Here is a 25,739-nt window from a genome sequence, read left to right on the forward strand (position 1 = left end):
GGTGTTGCTGTGGAAATTCTGTTAGCAGGTGCTTTGGAACTCACAATTCTCTCTGCGTGGTTCTTGTCACCATTCTCTTTACAAAAGTATCTTCAAAAATGTCAAGGCATCTTGTATTTTAAATAAGTACTAAAGCTGAGTACACTTAAAGTCTCTTTAGCACATCTGTTTGTTACTGACAAGTTTTAACTCGATTCTACTAGTAGATACTTCACTCAGCTCTGTTGTAAGCCCCTTGACACACTGTTTGTGCTATGTATGGTGGTTTCTGTATGTGCAGTGTTTGATCTCTACATCTACTGCTTTGAGTGGGTCAATCAGCAGGTTTAGTATGCTGCATGAGATTTACTCTGAAGTAGCACTTCTACCACAATGGGGCTAGGCCCTGAAGTGTAGATTGGTGTGAGAAAAGTGCCTGGAGAAGTAACAGAACATGTCATGTGCTTTCAGTTCAAAGATAAATCAAAATAGTTAGGGTTTTTTCCTAACTGTGTATGTAGCTATATATTGATTACACTATTGCAAAACACTTAACATGTGAAACCATAAACCACAGGACTAGTTTCATTTTTTTTTTAATTTAGTAAGTTCCTATTGAAAGCTACTACTATTAGACATTTTGCTACAGTATTTGAAATTACTTCAGTAAAAGTTCACCAAATCCAGCAACAGGTGGTAAGGGAGACTTTGATTCTGGCTTATGTTTCTTGTCAGGATGTGCAAGTCTGTGGTGAGGTAGCAGGGCAAAAAAATTAAAACAGTCCCCCATTTTCTTGGGATTCATCAGCATATCATAGCTGTGAAGTAACTGCTCATGAGTTGCTGCATCACGTGAATTCTGCAAGAGGACCTTAAAAAAAAAAAAAGGTTATGAAGGTTATGGCCCTTCCTGCTCTCCTATAAATTGCCTCATACCTGTAATCTATTGTTGCATCCTTTTTGCTTATACTAATGTAACAGTACCACAGTGTTCAGTAGAACTGGTGAGATCCCTGGTGGAGCTCATATGCAATGATGTAAGTATGTATGTAGCAAAGTTTTGCATTAAATACTCCTAAATATAATATAATCAGTTTACTTAGAGATCCAGAGTAACTTACTTAGGAAACAACTCTTTGATCTCACACCTACATTTAGTTTTAAACGACTTCTTTTTAAAACCTGATTTTTATAAAAGTTCTCTTGCTGCTTAAGAGTATTGCTTGGATTAGGAGAGTTTATGTACCTGTAAGCACTATCGTACCTGCAATCGGAGGTCAATGCCCATGTTTTTTAAAAACTCCCGCTGTTTTATGGGTCCTAATGTGGCTGTTCTTCCCTGTATCATCTTTCGAAGATAGCTGAAATCAACGTCTGCTGTCAGGTCTGCTGTACCTGGAGCTCTCAGCACATCGTGAAGTTTGTGATTCTGGAATCCCTGAAAAATTAAATTGGAAGATTACACTCAGCTGTACTTCTAGCTACAATAGCTGGGGCTAGCAGAGACTACGTTGTGCATGTGAGGGGTGAGAATAGCAAATTTTACTTTGAAAATCTGAGATAAATGTAGTAAGGGCTCAGATTTTCCCTTCCATCTGGCAGAAATCCTTATGCATACCAATTAGGTAAGGACTCAATTACTCAGTTTTATAATTGCAGCATAATGCAGGTTTTTTTGCTATTATGTCCACCCAAAACCTTTCTCTTACAAGAACTTAATGATCCAAGCAACAAATAAAAGATAACAGAGTATTCTGGCTTCTTATTTCAGGGTGACTTACCCGGAAAGTGTCAGTTTTGGTTCCATCATGACCATAATCAGCAACCAGCACAGCCCCACCGTCCTTTTCTATACGACAGGCAAGCCTCTGAATGATGACACCAGCCTCAGGACACACTTCCACATGATCTCTTGTTTCTTCTGGCTAGTGCAGAGGTCAAAGATCAAAACACCCATATTAGCTAGCAAGTACAGGGCAAGAGTTCTTCACACTTGTCATCACTTCACTGGGGCGTAGAGGTCCAGGGGTATATTCTAGGCTACCTAGAGCTTGAGCTAATTTTTGCTAACTGTCATTTTCAATTAGTTTTCTTCTTGAGTGCTGGATTTCAGTCCTCTCTTCTATAACCCATAGTCAAGCAATATAAACATTTTTGTAGCCAGTAAGAATACCCACATCAGGTGAAACTGCATTACTGTGGTACTGAAAGAATGAAAATAGCTCTTCAGCTGTGTGCACCCTTCAAAAAGGCCTTTTTGCATGAAACTTTGTAGCTGGTTTAATCTCAACTACTTTGTTTTGTAAACTTGAAGAATCCAGTGAACTTCAGAAAAAAATAATCTTAGACACTCTCCATTTAAGGGTCAGTACGGCACAGATGTACCCAGCTGCACTGAGCATGGCCACAGTGGGTTGAGAGCCTGGCTTAGGCAGGGCCATTGTCCAGATGGTGGTGACCCATGCAACACAGAACACTCCCTGTTACTTGCTGCCTCAGTTTGCTCTCGTGAACATTTTGTCTGTTTAAGCTCTGACGTTGCCAAATTTGATGTACGTGTGTATTTCTGTGTTCTATGTTCACAGCGCACAAAGTTAAATGCTTGTGGAAGTTTTGCAGAATAGAAATGGTAAGCTGTAGTTCCTCATTTACAGATTGAGAGCCCTCCTCTTGCTGTCAAAGTAGTTGAGAAGCAGTAAGTGCACTTGAAAGAGTCAGTACAAATGTAAGTACGAACTCCAGTAGGCATAACCTTACCGGAATAAAATTTTCTGTTGCAGGGGTACTGGATGGTGACAGGACAAACCGCAGCTGGTCAGGAACTTCCGGATCTATGTCAACCAACACTTCTCGCCAGCCTTTCTCTGTTCTCTGTTTAATGAACCCAGAGTACTCATTTTATGCTCTAGTGGGTAGATGCAGTATCTTGGGTTTTGAATTGAATTGATGTGTCAAGCATTTTCACAAAAGTTTTAAGAACATTATATGCTATTAACAACAATTATTCACTCCTATTTAATTCCAGTAACTGCCTTGGAAAAAGTCTGTGGCAGAGACCGGTCTGTAGAGTCAACAAATACAGGTTTAATTATACCTGAAAGGAATGGTCATTGATACTGTTGATAAAAATGCTGCCTCTTCTATTGGCAGTGCAATGTTTAACTTATCAAAATAAAATTATTTATTGTACCATTGATTTTCATAAACTAATTAGCAATGTGAAGTTGAAAGTTTCTTCTGAATCCTAACTAGCCTTTATTTTGCTATTCTCATTACCATTCAAGTGAAAGCCCTTCAAAGCATTGTGTTTGTTAGTAGTGGTACATAAAATAACATTGAAATTAAAAACTTATTAACATAGCATAAGAACTAAGAAAAAAAACTTGAGACTTTTCTAAGCAAAAAGAAATCTTAGCTTTCTACAAGTTTCTCTATTCAAGAACAATTATTAATTTTACAGTTATCAATTCAATTAAGCTTTATTTGTCTAAGATCAGTTAGAAATACTGTATCACCATAAACAATACATGTGTCTAGTTTGGCACCATAGTTCTATTCTTCAAAGAGAAAAGGCATTTAAGTAGATGGTCACAGTTACAATAATGTTCTTGCTATACCTGAAACTTATGTATTGGCAGGGCATCAAAAAACTCATGTGCTAAGTAAAAGCTGTAACCTGTAGGAAGGTAAAAAAGAATGCATTAAGTTATTAATGCTTCCATAGGAGCTTCCAGTTGAAAATTAAAATGTTTTTATGAATTTTAATGAATTTAGTTGTTGTGAAATAATTATCATTACTTCCAGCTTGGATACATCAAAGACAGCATTTCTACAGCTAGCTATAGCTTCCTGTCCATGAATTTTAGACCAGTATCTCACAAAAGGAGATTCAAGCAAAGCCAGTAAACGGTTTCCCATGAAAAGTCAAAATATATGAAATTGGGCAGCTATCACAAAATGAAGGTAGTCAGAATAGGCAGCAGTTATAAGAATGAGTCAAGATCCTGCCTCAGACTCATACAACAAGCAGGAGCCAATATGTACATTAACTATTTTTCTACCTGTTACGAAAGCTAACAGAGACATCCTCAGTTATCAAATGCTGCAAATGGCAGAAGGGCGCCATCCCTGTAACAATAAGTGCAAGTACCTTACCTGATGGCACATCTTGAATGTCTCTGTACCAAAAAATAGGAATTCCAGTCTTGCTTATGCCTTTCATGTAAGTAGACTTGTCCTCAGGGTTTGACTGCACCTTCCCTCCTGTCAGCATCAGTGCTTGGATCTCGCTGAGTTTGGGACTCACTTCTACCAGATGAATAGAGACATCACATTTACTAAGTAAAGAGGCAAGCTGGCTGAAGACCTGTAAAGGCAGATGAATGCTATTAGGCACAGTCATGTGCTATAAACATTACAGGTTTAAGAATTAACCTTTAATCTCATTACTTATATTCAAGAAGAGATTTAGTTTGCTTTCATTTAACAAAATAGTCTCAGGGAAAGAGGCTGCATTTTGCTCCTCCAGGAAGAAATGGGAATTTCTTCATCAATTTTAATAAAAGCTGCTATGCTTCTAATAAAGTCAGCAAAGTACAGCAACATGAAATGCTAATTTTGCATAGCAACAACCTTAAAGTGAGTAGCTCCTCTAACACCTGCAGCGGGTTTAGCATTAGGAGAAAAATGGTTCAGCTTTCTCCAACCCCATAAACAAAAAGTGCTCAATATTCTACACTTCACTGTAGTTATTAGAGTTCCTTGTCATTAATATATGTAGATAGAATAGAAGTTGTTCTGAAGTACTAAATCCCATTAGCAATTTATTTTTGAATCAGCAGATTTTAATTAACAGACAGCCATGCAAGCATGACAGAAAAGAAAGGGTTAAATAAGCTCCTGAAATCCCCAGAGGAACAACACAACTTCACTCCTGTGTTACTGTCACTCCTGTTGCTTGCACTGAGGCCTCCCTCCCAATTCCACACAGCAGCACCCTCCTAAATGGTATTGAGTTTGGATAATGCTTTCTTATACAGAAATAATTTGTAATGGACTATCCCTGCCTTCTCCTTCTATGAAGTAGTCTTTGAAAGATTACATGCCTATCTGTACAGTGTGCACACACCCACTCCTGTTCTGCTTTCAACTCGGAGACCTGAATAGCAGAAACTTGCACATATTCTAATTAGATTCTAAGCTGCAAATCTCCAGACCGAAATGATTTGGTTACTAGGGAAGATTAAACCCCGATAGCAAACCCTCACTCCTTCAGATTTCAGAGAAGCCACAGAATAAAGCCAGAAATAGAGACTATTAATATCAGTTTTTACCTACCCGTAATATATCATCAGTAAGAGTGCCCCTCCCTGGGCCCAGTTCCACCAGCTGGAATGCTTTAGGTTTGCCCGTAGCTATCCATTCACTAATATACCATATTCCTATTAACTGACAGTGAGAAAAACAAACAAAGAGTTACAGTAATAACTTCAGAACTTGTGGAAAGTGCCATCTGCCTTTTGTCTGATAATACCTAAGACACTATGTGAGATCCTCTCCGTGTATTTTAAAGTTAAGAAAAATCAATATGATGCATAACTTTGCTCTCTTCTCTTTAAATATTAAAACTGGTGATTGTTTGCTGTCAGCCCAGCATAAGCAACTCTCCACTAGTAAACAGGTGAGACTCCTTTCTGGCTGGAGCAAGAACTGTTATTTAAGGCTCAAATGCAGGTCACTGCCCAGCTGCCTCCAAACAGCTGTTCTTCATGACAATGCATTTACCATACCAAGGTGTCCTCGAAAGCAGCGTTTAGCCAGTCTTCGCAACTGGAAATGACATGCAAACCTGCATGAACCAGACCAAAATCTGAAAGTGATTTCTGAGTTTTTGCACTGGGAAGCTACCATAACTCTTTTTATTTATAAATAAGTTCTATATGAAAATAAGCGTTACTAAGCATAGGTGGTGTCCTAAACTATAACACAAGAAAGGGACCCTCTGATCTTACAGAAAAACAAAACACCCCTTCCCCCTCACTTAAGAATGAAAAGTTACCTACAGCACAAGGAAATATACGTTACCTCTCCGAATATCTGACTTATTTCCGGTGAGGTGATAAAATCCCCGCTGTCACCGATGCCGCCGCGGCGGGTGTAGTAACCCTGCGGGGGGAGAGGCGCCGGGGGCCCGGTGAGCGGCACGGCGGGGCCGCTTCCCGGCCGGCTGCCACGCTACGGGCTGCGGGCGCTCGGGCACAGCGCCCCTGGCCCGCAGGCCGCGACGGAGAGGAGCCCCCGGCCCGGCCCTGGCCGCACCTGGCCCGGGTTGGTGAGCGCCTCCCGCATGTACTCGGCCACCGTCACCGGCCCGGTGGCCCGCAGCTTGAGAAGCAGGTGCCGCAGCATGGCGGTGGCCCGGCTGGGCCCCTCGGCCTCCGCCTGGCCCCCCGCGCCCGAGGCGGGCCGCACCGCCGCCGCCGGAGCTGTGGGGAGACGAGGGGAGTGGGGGGTTCAGCGGGGCGACTGGCGGCTCCGAGGCAGAGCGGGGGGCGGAAGGCGGCGGTTACCATGGTGACAGGGGAGCCGACGAAAGCCGCTGGGGCTCAGGACGGCGGCGAAGAGCGCGCGGCGCGCAGGTAGAGCTGCCATAGCTGCGCCGTCCCTAGCCCGCTCCTCCTCTTCTTCCTCCTCCTCCTCCTCGGGTCCTGGCCGCTTTGGCGGCCGGGCCGCTGGGGGCAGCGAGAGGCTGCTAAGATTTGCCTGAGATGCTCCTCGCCCACTTGCCTCCAGCCCCCTCCGGCGAGGCCCATGCGCGCCCCCCACACCCCTTGCAGGACCTGCGCTCCCGCCGTCCCGCGGGGCCGGAAGCGCACGCCGCGCAGGCGCGCGGGAGCTTCCGGCCGGCAGTGATGGCGGCGCTGTGGGACTTCGGCGTGAGGGACCCGAAGAAGGCGAGGGGCGGCGAGGAGGAGGACGATGATGAAGAAGAAGAAGAAGATGGGGATGGCGAAGGGTTCACGCTGGACGAGGTCCTGCGCCTCGGCGGCACCAAGGTAAAGGAGGGGGCGGGAGGGAGCGGGAGCACGTGGCGGACAGGCCCCCTCGGGACGGACCCTTGTGGGGTGCGAGGGCTGGGGGGGGGGGCGTTGAGAGCGCGCGACCTGGCCCCGAGTCTGCCTGTAACGGCCGTGCGCTGCCGCCCGCAGCAAGACTACCTGATGCTGTGCGCCGTGGACGAGGCAGAGGAGATGGTGGACGGCGGCAAGAAGGACGCGATCGACGACCTGAAGGAAGGGGAGCTGGAGGCGTTCGTCAGCTCCCTGGGGCTCGGCAAGTATGCGAAAAGTTGCCTGGTGGTGGAGGAGGGGGAGGAGGACGGGGGCAGTGAGGAGAAAGAGAAGCCCCCAAAGAAAGAGAAAAACAAGAAAGAAACTAACCCTCCTTCGTTAGAAGGGAAGAAAGAAAAGAAAGTCAAGGAAAAGGCAAACGGTGTGAAAGATGGCAAGAAGAAACAAGCTGGCGGCGATCAGGACCAGCTCCTTTCAGCAAAGAAAGAGAGGCTGGAAGAAGATTTTGAATTTCATGCTAGGCAGGTGATACTGGTCAAACCAGGGGGCAGATGGTATGACCTAGAATACACCAGCGAATTCTCTCCAGAGCCACAAAATCAGATGCTTCTGTCCAAGTATAAGGCTTTGGCCCAAAAGCTGTACCAACATGAGACAGACCTGTATAAGAATAAGACAGAGTATCAGAAGGGGGCCTCTTCAGCATGGATGAAAACTGTTGTGTCGTCAGGTACCTTGGCTGACAGGATGGCAGCTATGACCCTTCTCATTCAGGACAGTGCTGTCCACAGTCTCCAGTTCGTTGAGAACCTGGTAAACCTCGTAAGGAAAAAGGGCAGCAGGCATCAGAGCCTCATGGCTTTGGATACATTCAAGGAGCTTCTCATTTCAGATCTCCTACCAGACAATCGAAAATTATGGTCTTTCTCGCAGCGACCATTTAACAATGTAGAGAAGATGTCGAGTGGCAACAGGGATTCAAGAGACAGACGGTTGATACTGTGGTACTTTGAGCATCACTTGAAACTGCAGGTGGCAGAATTTGTGCAAGCGTTAGAAACACTGAGTCATGATTCTCTGACAGCAACAAAATCTCGAGCGCTGGCAGTTGCCCACGAGCTTCTCTGTAACAAGCCTGAGCAGGAGAAAGTTCTGCTTGTTCAGCTGGTAAATAAACTGGGAGACCCTCAGAACAAAATCGCCACCAAAGCCTCTTATCTTTTAGAGACGTTACTTCACAAGCATCCAAATATGAAGGGAGTAGTGTGCAGTGAGGTGGAGAGGCTTTTGTACAGGTCAAATATTAATGTGAAAACTCAGTATTATGCCATTTGCTTTCTGAATCAGATAGTCCTCAGTCATGAAGAAAGTGCATTGGCTAACAAACTGATAACTTTGTACTTTTGCTTTTTTCGTAACTCCATTAAGAAAAAAGATGTTGAATCCAAAATGCTCAGTGCTCTTCTTTGTGGGGTAAACAGAGCTTACCCTTATGCTGACACTGGTGATGAGAAAGTGAAGGAACAAATGGACACGTTGTTTAAAGTTCTTCATCTTGCGAGCTTTGGTACCAGTGTCCAGGCCCTGATGTTACTGTTTCAAGTGATGGACTCTCAGCAGACTGTGTCGGATAGGTACTACGCAGCACTATACAAGTAAGTGACAGTTTTGCATTTTTTTATATAAATTTCATTTTATGAGGTAGTCAGCATTAAAGTTGTAGAAACACGTGTTTTAAAATCTTGCAAGTTTTGCGTCTCACTGTCTAAACATTTCTGACCTTTTGTACAAGCTAGAAGAAAAAACATGTGATTTCTTTGGCTTAATGTGGGGATGAAACAAACAGTAGTGATAGGCCCTGAGAACACAACGTATGCATTCCATACTTTGCACTGTTTTTTTGATGGCATGTTTTAATTCCAGATGTTATTTGAAAGTAATCAATAACTACTACTTCTGAAATCACTTTTACAGGTGCTGTGGATTAGTCACGCAATAGCCTAAAATCTTGTTTCTTTTTTTCATGGAAGTGGAGGAGAATATTATGTTAACAAATTCTTCAGATGGTTTAATTTGTGTAGTTGGAAAGCCTTGTGTTATAAAAGTATCTCTTTTCTTGTCCCAGCTGATTGTTTATACTCTTTGTAGGATCTTTACAGGTTTCTATTTAGTAGACCAAAGAGAAGTTGCTGATCTTTTAAAAAGGGAACTCAAATGCCTCCAGAACGTGCAATGCGCAAAGGGCCTTCCTGTGCCTGGCAGCGTGGAAAAAACATGGAGTAGGAAATGAACTTGCCAACACATATGTCTAGGCTGATTGTGAAGCATGCTAACTGCTAACCATTTTCTTTGTGTTTTTTTTGAACACCTGAAGAAATCAGATTGATTTCTTACTTTGAATATCTCAAATTTTGAAACTGTTTTCAGTTAAACTTGGTTTCTTTATATTTTCTGATAGTTTTTTTGTTTACTGATACAGATTTTTTTAATCTTTAATGTCTCATATGTATCTAGAAATATTACACAGCTGCTGGCAGTTCAGGGTTGATTGTAATGGCTTTGAGTATTGGGGAACAAGCTGTCACTGGTCTTTTAGGTGCATTCTAAAAAAGCTAGATGATTCTTGTTTACAGCAATTATTCTCCTATGTGCATTCTGACGATCAGCAATATTTTCTCCTGTGTGTTCTACAGGAAGCTTCTGGATCCTGCTGTAACAACATGCTCAAAGCCATCCATGTTTCTTAATCTTGTCTATAAATCTCTGAAGGCAGACGTAGTGTTACGGCGTGTGAAGGCCTTTGTGAAGAGGTTACTTCAAGTTACTTGTGGACAAATGCCACCCTTCATTTGTGGAACCCTGTACCTTCTGTCTGAGCTTCTGAAAGTAAAACCAGAGTTAAGAGTCCAGTTACAGGATCATGTGGTATAAGATGATTTCTTTATCTCATTCTTTTTTCAATAAGAGCTAGTTTAATAAGTACCTTTCCCTAACCTGTTTATTAGCATCCTGAGGGTTTGTTACGGGAGGAAGCACTGAAACAATTATAACTACATTAAAAATCTGCATAGATGAGGGTGTTGTAAGCATTCTAGTGGGTCCTATGAACCTCATTCATGGAGAGAGGATTATTTTGTTAAATCCTGTATAAGTAAGCAGGTAAATATTTTTCACTCAAAAGCTTTGTCAAAACACGGTCTGTTTGTTTTTTCTGACTGCAGTCTCTAAAGTACAGCTAGGCAGGACTGGATTTTTTTCTTTTTTCTTTCTTCAGGTAGGCAGGGGCCATTACACTTTTGTGATGTAAGCTGTAAAGTTCAATTTTACATCCTGTATCAAGGCCAAAAATCTGTATTGCTTAAACATTGGCTGTCGTTTCTTTATATTTTTGTAAGTAGCTTCTTAAGAACAATATGTGCATTTTTCTAATAAATCAGAATAAAACTGGAAAGGAAAACCTGTTCACTAACTTTTTGTTGTTTAGGAGTCGGATGATGAAGAGTGCTTTAAGGATCACGAAGAGGCTGAAGAGGATGAGGAAAAAATTGTGGATGCAGACAAGGAAGTAGAAGGTGAAGAGAGGAGCACAACGGAAAATTCTGCTAAAACAAACGATTCAAATTCAGCAGCCTCATGGGTGCATCATCTGAATATGGGAGGTAAATTAGCAAGAAAATATAAGTGATTCAATTTTTAACATTCCATAACAGTGGTGTGTTTATCAAGACTTGTTGTAAAATTAAGTGATTAAAATATTATTTCAGTTTTTCAAATTGAAGTTTGATTCAAAGCAGTCAGAATAATTTTTATTTATCTGTTAGCTCAGCAGTGATGAAGAGACTGTATGAATCTGCTAGCTTATTTCACGCAGTTTCTTGCGTTTGTGCCTAAGCAAGAAACAGGCTTGGGATTTTTTGCTTCCAAGTTCTGACACCTTCAGAGCGATATTGCCAAGGTTAGGACATGTAACTGCTCATTTGCTTGTGAAGCTTGTTAGAACAATTCGTCTAGCTTTGAACCTGCTTCTAGTTTCACTCTTTCCTGAGGACATTTTGGAACAGAGCAGGGTGTTTCAGGAGCTTGCTTGGAAGCATGTAGGAACTCACCTGTGCACCTGACGATACACTGGGGAAGGGCAGCTGAATATAACCCTTACTTGCTACTGAATGAATCTGTGGCTTGTCCAGCTGAGAATGATGGGCAGCATTACTATCATGGTGAAATGAAAATAATACTCTTATTAAAGTCGTTTGAGGAAATTTAAGTTGGTTCCATCTCCTCTGCCCCTCAGGCAGGAAGAGTGGAGCTTCATACGATCCTATGCACCGAAGTCCTTTATACTGTGGTGCTGAAAGTACAAGCCTTTGGGAACTGAAGAAGGTAAGGCATTCTTATGTTGCTGATTACGGTGTTTCTTAGTGTGGCCCTTGGATTGAGAGAAGAAAATTAACTGGGTTATTCTTGGAGTAGCTACCTGGATAACAAAACAGAACAGTTAAATGACACATTGTTCAGCTTTAGTCTTGTATAGTTACATACACTGCTGATACTCTGGAGTAGGGAATAGGAATTTTCAAGTGGAGATTTGAACAGTCCTCTTTTTTTTAACTTTTGGATCTTAAGTGCTGTATCAATAAAGCTTTTTAGTGTTGAATTAAATAAAATTGTAAGTAAGGATGTATTTAGTTAACTCAAACAAAAGATGAGAACTTGAAGTTCTTCAGTTGTTCAAGGACTGAGCACATCAGCCTTGCACTACTACATGCATCTGTGCATTATTTGGTGAGTTACAGAGTGGTCTTATGACATAGTGGTGTTGTCAGGAGTCAGATACGTCAACATGAATAATAATTGCCTGTATTTTTAAAGTAGAAATAAATGATTCATTCATGTTTTTTCAGCTTTCTGAACATTTTCATCCATCTGTGGCCCTCTTTGCAAAAACAATTCTAGAAGTAAGTGCTTTCACTAGTCTGTAGCTTTGAAGCTTGATTTTTATGTTAGCTGTCTTTTGCCATTTGAAAAAATACTTTATAAAGCCTCCTTGCACTCTGCAGGTAACTAGCAGCTCTGCAGCACTGTAACATAGACTCAAATGCAAAGCTTTTCATGGAATTAGTGTTTTATCTAAAGGAGACTGCTCACGGAAATAATTAACTTGGTAAAAAATATGGGTATTACATGACTCCTAAAGCTTTTTTAGAGTTTTGGTCTTTCTTTTTATTTGAAGTGGGTTTTTTATGTGAGGAGCCCTGCTGTTGGAACAAATTCTTTTTTAATACTGCTGTGGTATCATGCCAAAAATACTCAAACCTACACAAACATATATTTTAAATATATATTTTCATTTGAATATATGGTATCCAAATAGTGCTGAGTATTAACTGCTGTTAGCACAGTACATTGCATTTCATCACTGAAACAAAGTGAAGGAGGTGTTTTTAGTTAGGAAAATACTGAAATTCCAAAAATAAGAACCTGTACCGGAGCGTATTAACTGGTGAGGCTTATATGATGAAGTATCCCCAAGTCTTTATCTTTTTAAAGTATGGTTTAATGTCGATCTGGGACTGTCGGAGTCCTCTGTGTTTAGCTGCTGTCTTTCTAAAATGAAGACCTTAATGATTTTTGGCTTTTTTCTTTTTTCAGGGAAATCACATTCAGTACTCTGGTGACCCTTTGCAGGATTTCACATTAATGAGATTCTTGGATCGCTTTGTGTACAGAAATCCCAAACTCCATAAAGGCAAAGGTACGAACCTCTCTGTACATACTAGCATATGATCTTGGTTATTGATGGTAACCCAACTCTTTCTCTCAGATTGCGAAGTCACTCTTCGTACTTGTCGAGTATTCAGGGTGCATGTGGTACAACAGAAGAGTGGGATCAGTCTGCAGGGAGACATCTGCAGCTCAGAACCAGCTGACAATCACATACTGCTGACTCTCACATCTGCAGTGCAGAAATTGCTAGCCTAGCAGGAATAAGCAAAGTGATAGGGGAATGTAAAGACTACAGAATGATTAAGGTTGGAAGGGACCTCTGGAGGTCATCTGCTGAAGCAGAGCCACCCAGAGCAGGTTGCCCAGGCTGTCCAGATGGCTTTTGAATGTCTCCAAGAGTGGAGAGTCCACAGCTTCTCTGGGCAACCTGTGCCAGCGCGCAGTCACTGTCACAATGAAAAAATATTTCCTGGAGCCTCCTGTGTTTCAGTTTGTGCCCATCACCTCTTGCCCTGTTGTGGGCAGCACTGGAAGCTGCCTGGCTCTATCTTCTGTACACCCTCCCTTCAGGTGTTTATATATATTGTTGAGATCTGCCCTGAGCCTTCTCTTCTACAAGCTGAACAATCATAGATCTCTCAACCTTTCCTCACAGGAGAGATGCTCTAGTCCCTTCATCACCTTAGTGGCCCATTGCTGGACTCTCTCCAGTATGCCTATGTCTGCCTTGTACTGGGGAGCCCAGACCTGGACATGGCACTTCAGGTGTGGCCTTGCAAGTGCTGAGTAGAAAGGAAGGATCACCTCTCTCCTCCTGCTGGCAACGCTCCTCCTCATGCAGCCCAGGATACCATCAGTCTTTTTTTGCTGGGAAGGCACGTTGCTGGCTCACGCTCAACTTGGTGCCCACCAGGACACCCAGGGTCTTTTCTGCCAAGCTGCTTTCCAGCTGGGCAACCCCCAGCATATCCTGCTGCATGGGGGTGCTCCTCCCCGGGTGCAGGACTTGGCACTTCCCTTTCTTGCACTGCATGGCGTTCCTGCCAGCCCCCTTCTCCAGCCTGTCAAAGGCCCTCTGGATGGCAACATGACCCACTGGTGTTATCACCGCTCTTCCCAGTTTTGTGTCAATAAAGTAATTTGTTTCTGATTTATGTTCTGCCACAGAAAACACCAGCAGTGTGGTAATGCAGCCAAAGAAGAAACAGTTTATGAAAGATATGCAGAATCTTGCAGGTAAGCCAGCCCCTTTTCAGTTAAAATTATGATGGATAAAGAATTCTTATTGTAGGCCTATGTCATCTGCACTGTCTATGCTATTTCTGTTAGCAATAAAAGAAAGTCCTGTCCATCAGGAGTGCAGTGCTGGTGCCTGATGTTCTGGATCAGGTCTGATCTTCTTGTAAGGGTGCATGGAATCTCCACAGCTAAAACTTAGGATCTGTTGAATCATTTTAAGATCAAATGACATCGAGAAAGTTAGTTACCTCAGCTGTTAGCTTTTGAGTAGGAAAACGCTTTATCTTCTACTGTAGCACTTGGCTTTAAACACCAATTTTTTTTTTTAAAGACCTTTCTTTTCTCCCTGTTTCCCCCCCGCTAATTGTAAGTAGTAACTCCTTTTTCTTATGCAATTCATGATGATGAGCATACCTTCTGTTTAGCCATCCCATTAAGAAATGTCTAACAGCAAAGGACAGGGCTACTGGAAACTGCATGCTTTGTTTTCTGTGCTGTTTTTGCTAGGACCTGTGTATGCTTCTTATCCTTCTGTTACGCTGTTACCTCTTCCTGCATGTCTGTAAAAGGAAATGGACTCCCCTGGTAAAGAGTAGATTTGCAACCTTATATAAAAAGTTTGGAACATTGTTACAAAGTTGTTTTTAGTTGGCAATGTGACTGCTTAAGGCCCTAAAAAAAGGCTAAAAAAGCCTTAGAGTTTATTCCAGCTAATGATATTTCTAGTTAGAAGAGCAATCTGTTAGGGTACTAACCTCAGAGGGGCATAAATTTATAAAATAGTAACTAAATTTTCTGCTCACAAATATGCCATTCTTATGCCTGGCATCCTTGTTTTACAAAAAATGCTTTCTTAAAGTTCTTAAAAATTTGTGGAAATTATATAAAATCTTTAAAACGTATGCTGATCTAGCAGTAGTTAATATATTAGTATTGTGTAGTTAATGTTTTTGTTTCCAAGTTACCATATAACGACTTTTATTCTGCTTATTATGGTTGAAAAATGACTTAATCTCAGAAAATTGATTTATGCAATGATTTAAATCACATTAAGCTTGCTCTTTAAATAATATGGATTGCTCCATACAATGCCATAGCAGCAGCTATTGTTAGGATTAGTGTTAAGGTATCTCTGTCACTGTTACTTTCTTAAGAGTCTTCCTGCCTCCAGATAGAGGCTGCCTTTTGTCTAGTCCCACTGTTCCCAGTGATTAAGGGCAGGATTTGGAGGTAAGAACCAGCAGTTAAAAATTCAGGGTAAACCATCAGTAAAACATGCTGTTTGAGGACAGAAGTAATACCACCTTCTGTGGTAGAGTCTCTGTAACGTTCCCAGCCCTTTCCTCTTAACTTTGGGTCTGTCGTGTTGCACAGAGGTTTTAGCTATATAGATTAGCTGATGTACCTTTACTGACGCATGGTTTTATGGATATCAAAGCTTAAAGCAGGAATTTTTACGTAAAATGCATTTGAAGGTACAGTTTGTTTATCACACTCTTTAGTTTATTCTGAGTTGAAGGAGCAGACTGAGCATTTAGAACTGGATTTGAGGAATTTAGGTGTTCTACAAATGAAACATCTGGTACAAAAATATGGATGTATTAATATGGATACAGAAATCTTTACCTGTTGCATGTAGCTCATTACTGCTGAGGCTTAGAGAACTGAGATTGCAAATCCTCTGGTACCTTCTATTCCATTTGAAGAGTCCTCTATGAATATGCTCATCTGGTTTCAGAAACTTGGACCCTTGTCACTTAGTGGGCACAAATTATAGTATTTTCTAAGATAATCAGTAGCTCTTTATGCTTTGGTTTACTTCTGAGGTAGAGGAGGGAAGAGCAATATATGAGGGTAAGAAGCTTCTTCACAGGGAACCTGATCAATACCCTACTCAATCTGCTGTTGTGGTGTCATATTCTGCCTCATTTCCTCAGAAATGGAGGCAAGGTGAAGCTCAATCCCTTCCTTATGCTCAGCTGGTGTATGGTCCTGTCTTGCAGCTGCTGATGAGCTTTTCCGCTGCCAGGAGTGCTGGGCAGAAGTGGTTCCAGTGTTTTAGGGCATGACAGCAAGTTTATCTTATTTCCTACCTCTTTTTTTTTTTTTCTTCTTTTTTTTAAAAATGCATTCCTGCTGTAGGTGATTGCAAAACCTCCCTTGCTGATCTATAAGTTAGAACCTGGTTAGGGCTATGCCTCTTGAGTTCTTCTGCGGGTTCTGCTCACATCTAGGTATCAGTGTATACACTGAGAACTGTTAGTTTGAAGAGGTTTTGAGATGACCTCCACTTTATTTAACGGGTGACACTGGGTATCTGCATACTTCTGTCTGTGCATGCTGTTTAACCTTTTAAAAGAATGAAAATCATTTCAACTTGAGGCAAAATCATCTCTTTTTTTGTTTTTGCAGTCAACAGTAAGGAATTCCGTGCCAAAGATGAAAGCAAAATCCCAGTGGATGAAGTGTTTTTTCACAGGTAATGAAATACTTGTGAACGTTCATTTTAAGTGTTGGGTTTTAATGCAATGCCATCAAAACCCATTATATTTCATAAGTATTCTCTGGTATTCCAAATGTTGGCAAAATTTGATTGAGTGGCTTGTAATATTAGTACTTTCCTTAGAACGTAATTTCAACATTTGGCAAAAATGCTTAGGAAAGCATCACTTATGAACAAAGGCAATCAGTGCTCGTAGTCTAAAATTCAGTAAGTTGACATTGTAATAAAGAAACCTTAAACAATGGGTAATGATGAATGTCTTGTGGGTTGTAATTCTTATGCATTAGCAGTATATTTTAAAATATCTGGAATATACCTTGCTTATGTTATTAGCATCAAAGCTTATTAGAATGGAACAATGCAAAAAAAGTCAGAGGAGCTGGTTTTCTGTGTATTTCTTTTTTTATTATTCATAATTCTTTCCATTTAGTTGGCATTCCTTTCAGATTATAATATAAAAATGCAGCTGTAACACTAAAATTGAAGTGATACACATTCGGCAAAGATTTGTTCTTACTAGATCAAAATACGGGTTACCTGTGAGCATTTCCTTAGGAAATTGGTGTTTGAATTAACTTTATTTATTTTGTTTAATTCACTTTAGGTTTTGTTTGTTTGTTTTTTTGTTTAATGTATTCATTGCTGTAGGGGCTTTTAAAATTTTTTGAAGTATCAGGTTAATGGAACTTACTCATTTTAATTAATTCATATTATAATATTGAGGTATATAATGTTAGTTAATAAATAAAATAGCAGTATTAATTTTGAGATTAAAGAAAAGCAGCTTAAAAGCATGCCCCTGTCTGAAAAGTTAACAGTATTATTACACTGAAGATGACTGAAACTGAGATTACACATTTGAAGTATTCCATACAAAGTGCAGTACTCTTTTGCTCTTGTATATGATCAAATTTGCCTTCTGTGTTTGGTGGTTCCTTAATATGAAATGAAGAGGAGAAAGTGGTTTAAAATGGCTGACAGAAGGTAAAACTAAGCACACAAAAAAAGAGGACTACAGGGGAAAATTTAACAGAACCTTTTGGGTGAATCTCTCTTATATTTTCCCCCCCCACCACAGTTAGCTTCAAGTTGAACTACATCCTTTCTTCCTTATCAGTATAAGGTAGAATTTCACATCTTTCTTGTGCCCTTTTATAAATTCACTATGTTCAAAATAATTTCTGGCACCTTTGGCTGTGAAATTTCTTTGGTTTAAATCTTAGAGTAGTGGCTTACTCTTTGAAAAACAAAGAAGATATCTCTGATTTGAGACGTGCATGAAGTTGTTACTTAAAATTTTCAACTGGCAACATACATGTGAAACAATTTGCATTTTTTTTTTTAAAAAAACTTGTCATGAAGATCACCTGTAATTTTGTGCCTGAGAGCAATATATTATTTCAGATTTTATTCAAAGTTTGATAAGAGGAGAGAGAAACAAAAGCGTCAGGATGATGAAGAAAGTGTGGAAGATGTAGATGATGATGAATTTGAAAGAGCATTGGGTAAGGTTGTGCTTTTCCTTGCAGTAACTATCCCAATATTTCCTGCTTTTGCAAATTATCAATCTATCCTTTTTATAGTTTATATCGTATAGAAGAGGCAGGTACAGGAATACGGAAGTGGAAGAAAACTGTCTTTCCAATTCCCATTCTGTGCTACTACAGCCAGCAGTTCATACTATCCCTCACATAAGCCAGCTGGATGGCTGATAAGATGGATGGCCATCTCCTAAAAGAGGTCTTGCTGTCACTACTCCAGTAACGTTCAGCTTGTTCGAATGGTTGGAGATTGTCTGATTTTGAACATAAGCTCACGAGTGGCAGTTCATGCCTTTTTGTTCTTTTCCTAATGTAACCTGAGAGTTAACTAACTTTTTCTAACAGCATGTAACACTTGCTTCTATCCTTCCTTTACTGCTTGGCCTTTTGTAGTTTCTCTCATTATTCCTAACACCTTTCATGAGGTTATTTGTTCGCTTAGGTCCTTGACAAACTTCTGCAGTAGTCTTAGCTCTTCCTGTAGCATGTACATTGTTTGCTTAGGAATTAGTGTATGATTTTTTTCAGAATCTAAATTTGTTAGTGGACCATAAAATGTCCATTATTTTATGATTCCATGTTTTACTTATGCAGTAATATAAGTATTTGAAAAAAAGAAAATCTATTTATCTCTTCATAACTGTTTTGTCCCATATTTTTCGAGAATTCTGAGCTCTCATAGCAGGATTCTTACTCAGTGACACAATTAGTATGGTCTTAGTGGTGATAAGAATCTGTTACTAACTGTGTTTTGTCATTTTATTGTTAGTCTCTCTAATAAGTTAACTGTCTCTGAGAATTTGCTCCAGAAATTCAGAAGCTTAAATTAAGGACCCTCTAATGTTAGCTTTTTACTCTTTGAAATGAAGCAGTTGTAATTTTTCAGATTTTGATTTTACCTGCTATTTTCCTGAGTGAATCCAATGATAGGAGCTTTCACCCTCTAGTCTGCTTGCTTTTCTGTCAAAATTCTAATCTGAAAATTAACATACAAATTAGCTGGCAGGACACTTGCTTGGGGTACCTTAATAGAGTCTTTGTTCTATCTGACTTTGTTCTATCTGACAAGTGTTTGAGACTTGTGATACCCACCTGCCAGCTAAGTTTGAATCATTGGGCAATTGTGTGTCCATTTGTGTGTGTCTGCTTCCCACATCATCTAGTTCTGTCCGGAAATTATGTCCTGGATAAAAGAAAACTTCCATTTCAAAGAAAAATACTTTTCTAGAAAAAGTCCAGTTAGCTTTAGGTAACTGTTTTGTGGAGTATTTTTCTGCAGGAGTATGAACCCTTTGGTGTCAGGGCCCTTTGTTACTGATGCAGATCATATAAACTGTTCCGGAAAATGGTTCACATATTTTGCAATGACTTCATATTTCTTTGACTTTGTTTTGTAGTAATATACATATTTTTTTTTCCCTAGATACATTTGAAGCTGCAGATAATGCCATTGATGTTGGCCAAGATGACCTTGATTTTGCTGGGTAAGACTTTAAATTGGTTGTTTCATCTCTTGTTGTAATACCTATATAGAGTTTTACTCTGCAAAATTGGATAGACCTTTTTCAAAAAGACTCATCACTTGGCAAAAAAGGCAATAGCAGTTGAATGCTCAGTAATGCTGCTTTTCTGCATGTCCCATAATGGAGCATCGTGATCCCGTGGTGCTTAGAGTCTGCTGCTTGACACGTGAGCCCTGTAGTATTTTATTTATACAATGCAGTGACCCAGTGAACAAGGCAAAATCTTACTTGTTTTTCATTGTCTCAGGTTTCTATTTGAGAATTACCAAGTACAAAAATAAGCATGAGGCATAATGGTACTGCTTGCTGTAAGGACTGGTTGTAACCGGACCTAACATAGCAGATAAACTTTGTGGAATCCAGAATCACAGAGCTCAATTCTCAGGAAGTCAGCATTTTCCTTCATCATACAATCATTTAGGTTGGAGAAGACCTTTAAGATCATCGACTCCAACTGTAAATGATTAAGTAGACCCTTTTTTACTTAAATTATCTGCAATGCCATTTCTGAATCAGCACAGAAACTTTTTTTCTTGAGGTGAAAGGACTAAAGCTTAAACTTCTAGTGAAACCTAAACAATTTTGTGATCCAGACTAGTGTGAGTAAAAAATAGCAAAGAGGAGACAAAAACAACCATCTAGAAGTCTTATTTCTTCTTTTAGTAGAGTTGCTAGGGATACCAGCAGTTTGTTTTACAGAAAAGGCTTTCTGAAAAGGAGCAAAGGCACGTAAGAGACAAAACACTGAAGCTGACATTTCTGTTAATTTCAGGATAAGATTCTCTCCAGAACTTGCTAGAATGGTTGACTTTTATAATACAGTTGCATATGCCGATGTTGAAAACATACCTGAGTGCATAATACATGTTTCTTAGGTCTCAGCTGACACTTATAGTAGCTTGCAATGATGTTGAACTTTTCTGATGTAATGTTTGCTGGTAGATACATGTTATCTGGATGCAAACAGTATTTTGCCAGATGAAGTGCTAAGCTTGTTACATATTTTTTTAGTAATATAAAAAAGAAAACCAAAGGCAACAAGAAGGGACAAAGAAATGAGGAATCCAGTGGTGACTCTGACGATGAAGGTGAATTCAGTGATCTGGATGATGAGGAAGTCTCCTTAGGAAGTATGGAGGAAGACTTTGAAGACGATATGGATGAAGAGGGAGGTGTATTTATGGATGTGTCTGACGATGGTAACAGCCTAGGTAAAGTACCATGTATTATCAAAAAACAAGAAGCTGCTTTAAAAATAGGTTATCTAACATGTAATTCCATATATAAATGCAGATTTAGTTACCTAAATGTGAGTTTTGGCTTTTAAATAAAGAAGTGAGAACAAGTTCTTCTCTGGACAATGAAGTCTTAAGTGAAACATGTCCTGGCACAGTCTCGTAGGTGAGAGTGGGACTTAGGCATCTGGGTATAAAAACCTGCAAACAAGACATGTTTGTTTCAGTCCAAAAACATTGTCAGTAACAAAAATAGCTTTATACACAAATAACTGGCCTGCAGTAGGCAGAAATATTAAAAGATCTCAAATAGAAAAATAAAATCTGGTACTTGGTAATTTTTTAATTTCTTTAGACCTAGTTAATGTTGATTTTTTTAGATGAGGTAACTTTTATTTAAATTGCTGTCTCATAACAGCTTACTCTTCTCATACAGCTATGCACCCAAGTTTTTATTACTGCTGTAATAATAACTGATGATTGCATCCACATGGTTTTATTATCTTTTCAGCTGAAAAGCACAGTTTACACAGTATACACTTTGTGACTGGAAAAGCACAGATTAATGGAGTATTTCAGCTAATAGCTTAAGGTCACAGGAAGATGATTGAGGGTAAAGGAGGTAAACTATACAGCTGTTAACACATTAATCTTTCATGAGATTATTATTTCACCAAAATTACCAAGCAGACATTCAAGGTTTACATAACACCTGCTTTTAGCCTTCGTATTTTATGTGTCTTAGTATAATATTTAATTCATTTTGGGTGCTGTGGAAAAAAAAAAAAGCATAACGAGCGACACACCACTGACCAATTTTTAATGGTATGGGTTGAAGAAATCCAAGATTTGATTGTGTGTGCTGTGTTTCAAACTTGTTTTTTGAAGTGAAGACTCAGAGCACTGTGACAATTACGCCTAAAAAGAAATGTTAGTCTCTGGTGTGCTTTAAATACATGCATATGATGTGAGAATGAGGGATTGATGTATCCTTTTTTTTTTTTCCTGTCAGACCCGAACAATGAAAAGCAATTCAAGTTGATCAGTAAGAAGGGCAAGAGAAAGAAAGATATGAATTTTGTGGGATCACTTGAAGGTAAGGAAATATTGCCATGATTTCCAGTTAGAAGGTTTTAGTACAGTAGATTATCTACACTTTTGGATCTGGGTTTAGATTTGAATAAGCCATAAATGAAAAGGAGTTGGTCTTACCCTTGTCCTCCCACAAGCGTGCCCCAATTCAGAGTGCCAGTCTGCTGTTGAAGGACTGGGAATTGAAGGAGGAATTTTTAAAGGAAGGGTGGAGTTGTACTGGCAGTTTGTGCATCTGTTGCACCTGATGCACAGATTCAGGGTATTTAGTTCTTGGTTGGAAACTTTTTTTCCCCTGTTTTTTAAGAGGAGGTGAAGAGAAAGGTTTCTAACACGGCTATTTTAGATGGACTTGTTAAATAAATTAAAAAAAAAACCCCAAAACGTGGTAACACTTTGTTTTAGTGTCTTTGTGAACTTGAAATTCTGTCTCGTAAGAATAATACTTTTTGTCTGAAGGATCCAACCGAGGAAAGAAGAGAAAACTCAAAGATGCCAGCATACTGGCGTCTGCAGAAGAGGTAAGTTTGATCAGTGCTTAGCAAAGTGTGATCAAGCATTTTACTTGTTTTTTGTAGTAAAATACTAAATTTTCTTTCATTAAAGTTTGGCTATCTGCTGGATGAAAATGCTGGGTCTAAGTTTGACAATATCGGAATGAACGCCATGGCCAACAGAGATAATGCAAGTAAGTACACACTACAATAGCAGATAGTTGTAATGCTGTTTTGCTTTTTTCTCTTCAGATTTTGTACTTAAAAAGATGTGCCTTCTTTAACTGAAATACACACACAGAGTCAGAAGTTACTCAGTAGGGATAGTAGCTCAATGTCAGTAAGACATGACTTGGTTTTCTTCAGTTATGAAGGGTGCCCAGCGCTAACATTACCTGTGACTACTGGAGGGAATAAGGACAGGCAGTATGCCATTCGTCAAGTGTGCGTGAGCTTTGCTCTGATAAAGAGTGACCTGGATTCTTGTGAAGGGAAGACTAAGGCATGGCTGTCTTTACCTGCCTCGTGGAGTATTTCCTTGTATCGATGAAGCAGAAGTTTCCCAGAAATAATTCTAATGAATTAAATGTGTATATAATGATTGAATAATCGGTCCTTTCTGGAGCTTTTACAAGTCTTGCTGGTGTCACCTGAAAAATGTTACCAGCACTCAAACACTGTGTACTCCTAACACAAGTGTGCCTTGGCATTAGTAAAATAAAAAGCAATGGCAAGAGTGGTCTTAAACCCTGAGGTTCTGAGATGGTAGGACATGTTTTGTGAAATTAAAAAAAAAACAACCTTTCTCTAGTGTCATATAAAATTGTCAGCTTGCACTTTATTAACATTTATAAATACAGTAGCCAAGTTTAAACTTTCCTATGATTCATCTGTATTCCACATCATGGTCAGGTGTCCATCGGCTCCTTATTTCTCACCTTTCCTCTTACAGATATCAAACAGATCCAGTGGGAAATAGAGCGTGACAAGTGGCTTCACAATAGGGATGTGAAAAGCATCATCAAAAAGAAGAAACAATTCAGGCACAGAGGGCTGAAAAACAAGTACAAAGGCAAGAAATCAAAAAGATGAACTGGACATTTTAATATGGACATTTTTACAATAATTATTCTAAAATAATTTTTTAATTAATCACACATCCTTCTTACTTTAATTCTTGCTGCTTAACCATGTCATTTGGTCATTCTCCCTTATGCCGTGAATTCCAGACCGCTCATTGGATTTGTAATACACTGAAAAATAGGAAAATCCATGTATGTCAGCTGTAGGTTAGGCATGGCTGAAGGTGAGCCATTTTGTGGCCAGTTTTGTTGGATGTATAGTCCTCCTGTTCTGAGGACTCTACCCAACACTCTGACAGTCCAGCCACACCTATGCATAACAGTAAACACTTCTGCAGTCTCTCCTGGTTTTAAGTTTTAAACAATAATAAAATCAGTTTTATATGTAAGATGCAACAGAAGCGTCAGCCATAATTCTGAAGACAACAGCTACAAACCTACCTTCCAGAACTGATGGAAACCTCTTCTGCATTGTATATCTGAAATCTGACAAGAAAGATAAAATGCAGTTACTTTACACAACATATTTTAAGACAAATTAAATGCACTATTTTTCTAACTAGATTAGTTTTATCTAAGTTTTTCTGAGCTCCTTAGTTACAGCCACCATTAAATAATGTGACCTGAATTTACTTTTTTTTTTTTTTTATATTGTATCACAGACTGTGTTCAGGTCACTCATGTGCAGCCTCATCATCACAGCTTTTTTTGAGCTTTCTCACAATTGTGATAGCCCAATACAAGCAACAGATTCACAGGAAGCTGAATGCTTCTCATAGAATTCCCAATTTGCAAATGAAAATTGGGAAAACGACTTTGTTTCTTCACGCAGCTTTAGGTGTTCAGTGAATCCTTTTTTTTGGCCGCTCTGTCAACCCAGTAGAAAATCATGTAATGATAGCTTTATGCTATTTTAATGATTTACAGCAGGTCATACAAGGATCTTATTAGTGCTAGTACTAGCACAAAGAAAGTGGTAAAAGCCTAATTCTGAGCGCACTGAGCTGTTAGATGAGCTTGCTGTACCTTACAGAACTACAGCTTAAGAAAATCTTCTGCAAAGGCATGTAAGAACTAGGACCTGGAACTGAAAAGGGGGAGAAATGAGAAAGCCAGCACTGAGTTACCAAGACAGGCCCATATATCTGTTATCCACATTTAGTTCTGTATTTTTTAATAAAAATGCCAAGAAAGATAGATTAAGTGTAACAGCCTGCTAGCTTCTGAATCTGGGGTAACAAATGCAAACTGCTGTAGTGTTGGTGAAGGTCAGCTTGAACTTCGTGTAAGACCACACTACTGATGACTGGGTGGGCTCACACCCCTCCAGCCACAGCAGCAGCTTCATTTCAGCTTGCAGGGACCCTGCAGGTAGCGGGACCGACTGCCTTTTCCTGCAGGGGCACAGGTCTGGCCAACTAGCACCGCACCCTGCAGAGCCCTGACTACAAAATAAGGCCACTGCTGCGCAGAGCAAATCTTGCAGTAGCAAAGTTGATGCCTGGCTTATTTTGTGTTACTTAGGACTGAAGCTAAATTGTTTGGAAGATGCTACTGGCTGCCTCATCCACTTGCCAGCTGGGTCTGTTCTCTGCATGGGAAATGTCAAGTCACGGAGCCAGTGAGACCTAGAATGAAGCAAGAGGATTGCTTCAATGGCTGAACACCAGCTGCCCAGAACAGGACTGATCAATTCCTGCCCCATTTGCAGGCAGCCTCTCCTTTGCAAGTCCCCATTTGAGCCGGTGCTGTTACTACCAAAACGTGCAAGATTCAGCTTTGCTCCTGGTGGCCGCGGGCTGCCTTTCAGACGCTTGAGACCAAAACTCCACGGTTTTGGTTTTGTAAAACTAAAACAGCAGCTTGTTCTTCAACAGCTGTCCTTGGGGTTCCGCGTTGTGGGCGCCTACTCTGTACCTACACTAATACAAGCCAAACTACTGACCCCAACACGGCAGGTTTTCTTAAACAAGCCGCGCGCGTAGGCAGGCAGCGTACGGGCCGCGGCAGCGTGAGACACCGCGGGCGGCCGCCGTGTGGAGGAGCTTCCCCCAGTCCCAGCGGCGCTGGCAGCCGCCCCCCACCCTGGCGGGGCGCGACCCCCGGCCGCCCCGCCGCACCTTGGCTACGGTCCATGGCGCGGTAGAGCAGGAGCACGCCGAGCACCCCCGCCACCTCCAGCAGCAGCAGCCCCTTCACGACGCGCTGCACCATCACCGCCCCCAGGGCACGGCGCCCTTCCGTTACCGCCGCTAAC

At 40.5% G+C, this 25,739-nt stretch overlaps 2 protein-coding genes across 2 annotated transcripts; one reads left to right on the forward strand and one right to left on the reverse strand.

The window, feature by feature from the left end:
* Positions 1–575: 575 nt before the first annotated feature.
* On the reverse strand, positions 576–6,630 carry NDUFAF7 (NADH:ubiquinone oxidoreductase complex assembly factor 7; the record flags this gene model as incomplete). Its single annotated transcript, XM_081997654.1, has 10 exons — positions 576–850; positions 1,244–1,417; positions 1,761–1,904; positions 2,737–2,850; positions 3,597–3,655; positions 4,135–4,345; positions 5,317–5,427; positions 6,064–6,144; positions 6,298–6,464; positions 6,549–6,630. 10 exons carry the CDS (start codon positions 6,628–6,630, stop codon positions 638–640), a joined length of 1,356 nt encoding a protein of 451 aa, XP_081853780.1. The 3' UTR covers positions 576–637.
* Positions 6,631–6,890: 260 nt separating this feature from the next.
* On the forward strand, positions 6,891–23,492 carry CEBPZ (CCAAT enhancer binding protein zeta; the record flags this gene model as incomplete). Its single annotated transcript, XM_081997720.1, has 16 exons — positions 6,891–7,034; positions 7,188–8,704; positions 9,743–9,974; positions 10,534–10,708; positions 11,341–11,429; positions 11,951–12,004; positions 12,699–12,801; positions 13,941–14,009; positions 16,425–16,491; positions 17,920–18,020; positions 19,480–19,540; positions 20,591–20,790; positions 21,827–21,910; positions 22,366–22,427; positions 22,513–22,594; positions 23,353–23,492. The coding sequence occupies 16 exons, from the start codon at positions 6,891–6,893 to the stop codon at positions 23,490–23,492; spliced, it is 3,180 nt and encodes a 1,059-aa protein (XP_081853846.1).
* Positions 23,493–25,739: the final 2,247 nt, after the last annotated feature.

Source organism: Phaethon aethereus (assembly GCF_964289735.1).
Source record: "Phaethon aethereus genome assembly, chromosome: 3".
Taxonomy (NCBI): Eukaryota; Metazoa; Chordata; class Aves; order Phaethontiformes; family Phaethontidae; genus Phaethon; species Phaethon aethereus.